This window comes from Pterocles gutturalis, unplaced genomic scaffold, assembly GCF_000699245.1.
Source record: "Pterocles gutturalis isolate BGI_N339 unplaced genomic scaffold, ASM69924v1 scaffold5708, whole genome shotgun sequence".
Taxonomy (NCBI): domain Eukaryota; kingdom Metazoa; phylum Chordata; class Aves; order Pterocliformes; family Pteroclidae; genus Pterocles; species Pterocles gutturalis.
In genome coordinates this window covers 150,285-159,967 of record NW_010122904.1, presented here as the reverse complement: position 1 = coordinate 159,967, position 9,683 = coordinate 150,285, and the positions used below count along the sequence as shown (strand labels likewise).

The 9,683-nt window shown below is 42.4% G+C and overlaps 1 protein-coding gene across 1 annotated transcript in view; it reads right to left on the bottom strand.

Moving 5' to 3' along the window:
- Nucleotides 1-251: 251 nt before the first annotated feature.
- ATP2C2 (ATPase, Ca++ transporting, type 2C, member 2) overlaps nucleotides 252-9,683 on the bottom strand; it is a gene marked incomplete at its 3' end in the record, with an annotated part of 25,124 nt that continues 15,692 nt past the window's right edge. The window contains 12 exon segments of the mRNA XM_010077692.1: nucleotides 252-389; nucleotides 1,070-1,217; nucleotides 1,899-2,015; nucleotides 2,102-2,170; nucleotides 2,797-2,963; nucleotides 3,436-3,486; nucleotides 3,566-3,663; nucleotides 4,273-4,443; nucleotides 5,810-5,966; nucleotides 6,524-6,625; nucleotides 7,975-8,064; nucleotides 8,876-8,977. Of these exon segments, the coding sequence (XP_010075994.1) occupies nucleotides 252-389; nucleotides 1,070-1,217; nucleotides 1,899-2,015; nucleotides 2,102-2,170; nucleotides 2,797-2,963; nucleotides 3,436-3,486; nucleotides 3,566-3,663; nucleotides 4,273-4,443; nucleotides 5,810-5,966; nucleotides 6,524-6,625; nucleotides 7,975-8,064; nucleotides 8,876-8,977 (1,410 nt within the window).

Here is a 9,683-nt window from a genome sequence, read left to right as displayed (position 1 = left end):
AAAAAAAAAATCAAAGTGAAGAAATGTAACATTTCCCCGTGTCCTGTGGATACTTGAATGTCACAGTGTTTGTCTGCTGTAAACTCTGTGACTTTTTGACGTTACCTGAATGGTAATTTAGGCAGAGCTACACAGTTGAAAGTGCAGTTACAGTTGAACCATGATGGATAACTTTATTTATATAGATGATAAAAATCGTGCTGCTTTAAATGGCATTTTAAAAAACCCCTTCCTATGCAAAATCCTAGTACTCTGATGTTTATGTGAGTGTTTTGCTGAGAGAGCGATCTCACCTGAGAGCGGCATGTCAGGGCATTGAAGAGGTCAAAAAACACAAAACAGGTGAAAGTCATGGTTGTGGTTCGAGGAGTTATGCCACTTTTTGGGTTCTGAAAGCACATGTGAAAATTCAGGGGTTAGTTAAGCCTTATAAAAGTATGTCAGTTCATCAGATTAAATATTACCTTTACTGACCCCAGACAATTTGATAGATAGTAAAACAAAGGAATAAATCTAGTTCTAACCATTACAGATAGCATTAATTTCTCTCTGCTAATTCTTGACTTTATGATCTTATCAACCATGTTTTAAATTCTTAAACTGACGTGGAATTTGAGTAAAGAATAATCTAAATTAAATCACTTAAACTGCCGTAGTAACAGTCATTCTTTACTAACAGCAATCCATGGTACTTATTCACTTGGCATTTTCTACCTACATGGAAAGCTAGAGGTGAAAAGTACCTTAAAGCATTGATATCATAAAGCTAGAGGTGAAAAGTACCTTAAAGCACTGATATCATATCAAGTAATAGTTTTCCCACTCTAGATGGGAAGCTCCAATTAGAGGCAACGTGAGTTTTCCCACTCTAGATGGGAAGCTCCAAATTAGAGGCAACAGGAATGCAAAAGCAGAGCTAGGAGCTGACCCGGGTTTCTTAACCCTTTGCCATCCTGATCCTTCCCCACTGGATATATTTCAGAAAGTCCTTCATGGGTCCTTCAGAAACCGCCCTTCACTTTGCTCTCCACCCTGATGGAAACAAGACACGATTACAGATTTTCCTCACCTCCTTCCAGAAGACAAAGAGGGTTCCACTGATGATAATTACAGCTGACATGAAGATTTTCAGGATCAATGACTTGCTGAGTATAGTGTCCGTGATACATCGGGGTGGCTGTTTGATCGTGTCCCTGTCAACAGGTTCAACTCCCAAGCTGCCTCAAAGGGAAGCAGAGGGACGTGTTTAGTTAATGCAGATTGTCCTGAAATGGTACTGTTGATAAAACAGGATGGATCCGGAGGATGAAAGTCTTTGAAGTACAGCATGAGAGATATCAGTGTTTTGGCAGGGTTACATAAGGCCCCAGATTTGCCTGTTTTTTGGACAATGAGGTGCTAAAATAATACATTAAACTACCATAGTGCATCATACAGGTATCCCATCCCAGGGGGAGAGTTAGCTGTGAGATTGTGGACAACACCTCTTCCACATTGTGGAACTAGTAATTAGCAGTAGCTGTAATTAGCAGGTGGATGAGGTTCCTAAGACTTGTGATTTTGGGGCATATGCCCCCATATGTACCCAGTATCCCCTCAGCAGGCAGACCCGCGGGGCTGTTAGCAGGTGATGCACGCAGGACAACAGACTATTCGTAGTAAAAAAAAAAAAAAAAGAATATTTAAGTGATTCCACCACAAAACAGGAATATGCAAAACCTCAAGTAAACCTCATGTAAATGCATTTGGAGGGACCAGGAGGGAACAAAACAACAGTTTGCCTCATCTCACCACCAAATGACTGGTGCACTGATAAGAAATCACAACAGCTTGCATTCCTAAGCCAAATTCAGTCATTTTAAAACCAAGAATATTTTGCTCCTTTGACTCTTCCATACCTCTGGGCTGGTGGCCCATCCATGATGATGTTGATCCATAAGATCTGCATAGCATTGAGTGGATTTGGTAGGTTGAGCACTGTTGACAGAGTAATTAGGCTCAAAGCTGAAATGCTCCTGCAAAGCACAGAAGAACAGTATTTATTCTGCATGGCCTCACCCAAAAAGTGCTTACACTGGAATTGAAGCAAGCAGGAACTTACGTGCTCAACTGGAACCGGACAAAATTTTTTATGTTGTAAAATATTCCCTTTCCCTCTTCTATTGCATTCCTGGAAGGGAGAGGAGAGTTTATTAAATAACCTGCACTCATACTATTTTATATTGACCTCCCTGTGACACTTAAAAGACAAGTTGTCTTCTGGCACTTATTTCAGTTGAAATTCAGAGTCCAGCTAGAGGAGGATATCAATGCATCTTCTCAGTTCAAATGACTTTAGCAGTAGATCTGAAAAGCCTGGTTTATATGGCCAAGGCTTAAATCATAAAGCAGGCATGTCACCCATTTATAGCCTCACTCTGCTCTGCCTGCTCGCTCTGTTGTCACGAACCAACAGAACATTGCAAATTGTGTCTTTCCTCTGAGCCTCCTGGATGAGGCAGGGAGCACGTTATGATCTATCCCGGCTTCTAGGCGCTTTCAAATCCCTGGTTAGCTACAGCCATGAGAAAGCAGGGCTTTCAGATGAAAGGTGGCTTTGTCACCAGCACTTGAAACAAAAATCTCATTGCCATGTCTGCAGCTGAAAACGAGCCAGACCCACACTGGGTATCTCCACTTACTGCCTGCCAGCTTACATGTCCTGTGTCCTGCATTATTTCCAGTGCTAATCACACCACAGACTTGTTGCCACGGATAGCCAAAGCGTCTGACAGTAAAGAAAGTCACTAGACCTACATTACTGTTGAGAAGTCATCATCCACCAGAATCATGTTGGCAGCCTCTTTGCTGACGTCCGTACCAGCTTGTCCCATTGCGATCCCGATATCGGCAGATTTAAGGGCCACGGCATCGTTCACACCATCGCCTGTCATGGACACAACAGCGCCAGCCCTCTGCAGAGCCTGCGGGAGCGGAGAGAGGAGAGGTTCTGACGCCAGGAGAAGACAAGGGACTCCTGTTAGCAGTCAGGGGATTTGCACATAATATTGAAAGAGCAGAAGTGCTACGGGACTTTGAGGGTAAAGCAGACTCAGCAGCCCACTGAGGACAAAACTCAGACCAAGAATTAACAGACTGGCTTTTCAGGAGTACAGAGAATCTCACAACTCCAGCAGGAGTTGGAAGAGGGGAGTAAAGTCCTCAGAAATCATTCTCTTGATATTATGCTGGCTAATATCTCACTAGTGTCTTTCAAATGGCCCAGGCCAGCTCTGCAAAATAGTGCCAGTGCTCTAGCTTGGGTTTTACAGCCCTTTAGTTTGAGCTGATCCTGCCTTGGAAGACCAGGTGGTCTAGAAAACTGAGACACACATGGACAACCTCCAACACCTTGTTTTTGTAAGGCATGCAATGGGTTTGAGAGGCTCTGAGTACCTTTATGATTTTTAGCTTGTGCTTTGGACTTGTTCTGAAAAAAATGGAAACCTGAAAAACAGAAAATACAATCTCGTATTAGGTGGCTGCTATTGGAAATTGGCCTTGTTTCTGTAATGGAAACCATTACGTTTTTGACAGTGGATGATAGCTCTGCCTCTGCCAGCTGGTCCAGCTCCTCCCCAGACATGGCTTTCAGCTTCCCATTGCAGAGACCAATGTTCTGTCCTGCAAAGAAAAGCCTTAAATGAGATCAGCCCATCAGCTCTGCAAAAAGCCAACTATTTCCTGACTCAAAGAATAGAGGCAGCAATTAAGGAATTTTCTGGGAAATAGATCTGAGCCTGGGACATCTGACAGGGCACGCAGCTCTGTGCGGGGCCGGTCACCCTGTCCTCGCTCGGCTGCAGCTATGGAAGCAATACAATGCTCAGAACTGGAGCTGATACTAAACCTATCGCTCTCTGCTCTCCTGCTTGCTCTGTGTACTTCTATTGGCAAAATGCAAAACCGGGAAAGGCAGAGATACTCACACTCCGACCATGAGTGGAGTCTATAATCCCAGCAATGCCATCTGGCTCATTTGAGGATCTCACACTGAGATTTTGCCATTGCTGGCGCTAAAATAATGGAATGAAGTTACTGGAATTTGGCCCATAGTTCATAGCTGCCCGATTACTGCATTTAATGTGATTTGTTTCAATGGAAAAGCAAGAACTCGGTGGCATTTCTATTGCACACACAAAAAGAATGATAAAAAGTTGATTAAGTGACGTAACATTTGACTGATCTGACTGACATAAGAGAGACCCATGGGAAAGAAGCTGAGTTTGCTACCTATAGCCACAGCAGTTTCCAGGGCATCTCCAGTTATCATCTTCACTGACACACCAGACTCCAGAAGGACTTGAACAGCTTCTCTCACACCAGCCCTCGGGGGATCGATTATTCCAACCAGACCTAAAAATGTCAGTTTGCCAAGTTCTGGACCTGAAGCCAAAGCGAGTACTAGAAAGAGAGGAGGGAAAAAGAAGACAAGACTAAAAGATGAATAATGTGTTTTCCATACATTAAAATGAATATTTAGAGAAGAGATGAAATTGCCAGTTTTCCAGCAGAAAAAGTCATTAAAACCAGATCTTTAGTCATTATATTCACATCTTGTGTAGACATAGAAATTCAGTCAACTCTAATAATGCCAGTTTATCTGAATCAGAGCATTTCATATGTTTCTCTTAGGATTTCTTTTTTTCCAATTTTAAGCTGTCTACCAAGCCTTCCGTAAATGCAGATGGATTAAATCAGGACAGTGCAATGTTAGACCAGACACTATTAAACTACTATGTTAAACAATAGCACTCCTGTAAAAACAAACTACTTTTTTTTTTTCATCTAAAAATGTGAATTATAAATTCAGTTAAACCCATGAAATGTCCATCGTGTAAACATCAAGGCTCCGAACATTTTGTTTCTTGGTGCCTAACCATGTCATTCAATCGTTCTTAAATCACTCAGGGGTTTTGCCAGGGGTTTGTGTCAGTGTGCCTTTGATGGTTGAATCCCAAGCTCGCAGCGGATGCCTGAGCTAATCGCTTTTCTTCAGAGTGGTAATTTGCCATTCACACTGGCAGATGATTCAGATGTTGTAAAGCAAGCTCCATACACGAGTTACTAACCGCAAGACACAGGGCTGGAGAATACGTACATTAACTGTACCATCTTCCAGACCTGGCTGCCAGGAGTTGTTCTCACCTGCTTACAACCTGGGAAGATGCTCAGGAGCCAGTGCCTTTGTGATGGTGTGAAAGGCTAGGACATTGCTGGAAGGATGCTTCCAGTGGTGAAGGAAATGACACGCAGATAAAAACTTCGGTGGAGTCAGGATCAAAAGGAGATCATTAGATTTGGTCCTAATAAAGAATTGATCCAAACTTCAAACAAAAACCTCAGTGTCCAAATCCACACTTTTGGACCCCTTCCTCATTTGCTTTTTGTTGCTCTTGCAGCAGTTCCTCCAAAGCAAAACTTGGCAAAGCTGCACTTAGATCGGGTTCAGTGCAAAGCTTGTCCATGTGCCATTCAGACCGTATCCCAGGCAATCACGTCTCATGGAAGAAGAACATTCACCATTTCCACTGCTTATTTTCAGCTCTTTTAGATTTCACTAATTTAAACCCAGAAAAAAAAAAAAATAGTGGGAAGGAAGCAGCCAGCAGACCTAAGACACAGCCTTTGGGAAACTCTGACAAGTATGAAGACATCATCCAAGTGATGCTAAGGACTGAGCCTCTGCCCATCCTAACTGAAACAGAGCAGGAAAGTATTAGGGTATGATAACCTGTAAGCTTAAGGGACGTAGACAGTCATGACTGACCCCGTAGTCCCGAGGAGCCCATCCGTTTTTCCTCCTGCTGGTAGAAGGCTTTCTGCTGGGGTGTAAGTGCTAACGAGATGCCACCGCTGTTGTACAGAGTGCAATGTTGGATAACTTCTTCAAAGGCTCCCTTCATAAAGTAAATATCTTCCTGATCCTTTAAAGCAAGGAGATAATATACTTTATCAAATAAAAATAAAAGAGCACATTTAAAAAATACTGATAATGCAAAAGGCTTTACATCTTAGGTAAAAAAGATCTTTTGTTTGCTTTTTAATGTATTTTGTAAAATGTGCAGGTGCATGTGTTATTTATAGGATGTGATATTTTTGGTCTAGCCATTTTTCATGTTCAGCCATCACAGACAGAATGGTAATGAAAAGAGTTTTTAAACTGGAGTACAATATCAGTGAAAATGAGCTCCTTAACCTCGTAAAGGAAAAACATCGTATTGTTCTTTCCCTGTCAATTCTCTCTGAAAAGGTTTTGTTTTCCTGCTCAAACCACTATAGGAAAAGTATTATCTTCTCCCATTCAAACACAGCTTTACAAGCTAAAACTACACCCAAGTGGGGAATTTTGAGGTTTGTTCCCTTTTCTCCTGCCATAGTTAACTTCTGAAAACGTTATTTGCTAAAGAGATACCGTTTCATGCCCATTGTCCCGGTGCACAATTAGAAATACGAAACCAGCCAACGCCACTGTTTGCTTTACCTGATTTTTCAGCCTGCACTTCACAGCCATCCACTTTTGTTCAGAGCTAAACGGAATTTCCTTCTTTCTTACATAAATATCTTTGATGTCAGCTAGTTCCATCTAAAATAAGGTAAAACAGAAAGAGCACTGTAACGCTGAACAATGCCAAAGCTTGTCTGTATTTTCCGTATTACAAGCATTGGCTGTTGACCGTGTACTCCCAGGCAGCCATGTACCACAGAGCCCAAGAGAAAAACTCATATTTGAAACCCATCTTTTCCTTTCAGTGCCTGATATGGGATAAATTAAACTGGAGTTTGCTCCCAGTTGACTTTTGCAAGAACTTGGGAGCTGCACTGCTGCCTCGGTAGGGCGTTGGGTCAAAGGAAGCTCAAGTCCTTTCCTTAAAATTGCACCTAAGGGATGGGCAGAGTGGGTTTCCTCCAGCCCAAGCTCAGCCTCCCCCACTTCCACCATCTGTGGTTTCAGATTATTTCCTGATGGGTTAAGCTCAGAAGGCAATTCCCCACAAGACCACCCTTCAGCTAGGAACTACAACAGTCCAAATCAATACACTCCTGCTTTAGCAGCACGCCTGGGGCTCTAGGTGCAGGGGTAGGGATCAGAAGTAGCTGCCAGTCTGTCCCTCCTGGATCTCACCAAACTAAAATATTGAAAAAAAAAAAAATAAAAGAGACAACCTCTCTCGTATTCTGCTATTGCTTTGCTACTGAATGGCAGAGCAGAAGGAAGATTTTTAATTTAACATTTAGGGAAATAAAATTTCATTGTTTTACCAAAAAAAAAAAAAATCATGGTTTCACTGTTAGAGTTACAGACTTTAAAAACAGGAGGTGAGAAAGGATGCTTGCAGGTGCAGCATTTCATCAGGCACCTTCTGTGCTTTCCAGCCCACCTGAGGTCTGGGGATCACGGGTGGTGTAACGCTGATAAGATAATGCCTTGAGGTGATTTACAGCCCCCTGCCTACGAGCATGAATGCAATATTCATCACAAATTATTGTTTCACGTAACTGTGACTAGAAAAAAGTAAAAAGCTAGCAGATGACCCAAATGGAGGAGGACCATCTGCCATGCTTTCTCTTGTTCTGTTCTTGCTCATTTTTCACTCTCTTGTCTTTCTCCTGAACCCTTAGTTGGCATTTGCAGAAAATATAAGAAAGGCTGTTGGGTCTGAGCCCAAAAGAAATCCATTAAGCAGTGTAATTGCACAGATTGACCAAGCAAAACAATTATTGCTGTTAGCACAAAAGCTCAGGGAAGGTGTTTGCCCATGACAAAAGGTTTACGTAGGAGAGGTGCACATCGATGACCTTGGGGACAAGAGACAAAGAAAGACTAAAACCAGTCTGGGGACTTTAAAGAAGTCTGATCACTGCTCTCAAACCTAACAACTCCAGGTCATTTTTTTTTTTTAATTTCTGGAAAATTTTAAATCACGATCTTACCTTCATTGCAAGGGCAACGAGAGCTCCTTCTGTGGGCTGTCCCATCACACTGTTCTTCCTGATAATGGCATTATTGACAACACAGCCAGCCTAGAGAATGGGACATATCTACATGGCTTATGTTTTCATAACTAAATTCAGAGCTTTTTCATCTCTTGAGATGAAATAATGAGAGATTGGAGATTGAATGCAGCCACATCCCAAAAGATGTTCTGTTCCCTATAGCAGCATCTCTTGAGACCAGTTCTTGTGCTTTCTAAACCCACCTAATCCATAGGATACACCTTTATTTTTGGTAAAATGTTACTTTTTGGATAAATTAACATCAAGCAAAACATGATATATGTCTAACCAGCTTGATAGATCATGAAAATGAAAGCTTAGCCTCTCCTACAGTTGCTTCTAATGGACAGCATGGATAGAGTAAGACTTAACCTCCATCTGAGACTCCAGCTCAGATCACTTCATTACTGAAACACTCTGCTTTAGCCTACAGTTGAATGTGCAAAATTTTATTTAATGCTGACATGAAACCCAGAGACCATCACAGTACATTTATGTATTAACTATGTAGCTGTCTGAAGTCTAGAATCTTCCCACATTAAAAACCTAGAAGTCGTAGAATTAATTGGTCTCTTCTCTGCCAGAATTGTATTTTTATCCAAAATGTCATTGATACTTTAAGCTGATGACTCTGGTGTCTCTTTACATGTCTTATGATTGCCAGCGTTCACCCATAAGCTTCAGGTATTATATCACAATCACTCCTTTCCAGGAGAATGCTCTAGCAAGGCAGTTAAGTTTAGAGTTACAGAAGTGGCTTTTTTCCACTCTCATAACCCAAAATGATCTGTGCAAATGAAAATCAAACATAAATAGGACAAGCTGGTTCATAACTTACCTCCACTAGTTTCCCAACTGAGACGTTGGAGAATTCTTTAAGAATCTCCTTTGATGGCAGAAGATAAACGTTTCCTTCTCCATTGTAGCCCACTCCACTGACCTGAGGAAGGGGGAGGGGGGGAGAGAGAGAGAGAGAGAGAGAAAGAAATTCCCCCGTGCCAGGCAGGACTGCACATCTGTATACATGGGGCTGCGCTTGAGCAGAGTTCTGGTTTGGAAGGCATGCTGCCATTATTCTTTCTAGCCCAAAGCAATGCCTACAGGAAAGGCTGCAGATAATGAATGTATATAATATGACAATAGCTGTATAGGAACAAAAAGAATCCACTTGTGTTATACAGGACTTCTTCGCCACGAGTTCAGAAGTCTCCTGCAGCGCACTGGAGAGATCCAGCCCTTTGGCAGCAGTGGGTTCACTGGTTTTACCCCACTGATGACTGGCCTGTGTCTCCACTGCCTTACATTTACATGCCTGCCTTCTTCACCCGCTCTGTACGCAGGTGAACGAACCAAGGGGAAGGCTCAGGTCACTCGTATAATAAATATTCCTGCAGAAGATGGGCCCACAAGGGTTGGCGGCAGGTTTCAATATTTACAGTACTTGCAGAGAACAGCAGATTATGTCAATGAGCGTCTTTGTTGATGGCATCTGAGCAGCTTTTGTATGCTCAGCCCCACCTCTGCCTGTCTCCAACACCGCAAAAGTCCCTTCTCTTTAATGGAACCAGTGATGTGCCAGAAATGGCATTTTTTGGGCCTGACTCCACCCCTGACTTGGGCCTGGTTGTCCGCTACTGAGCTCGAAC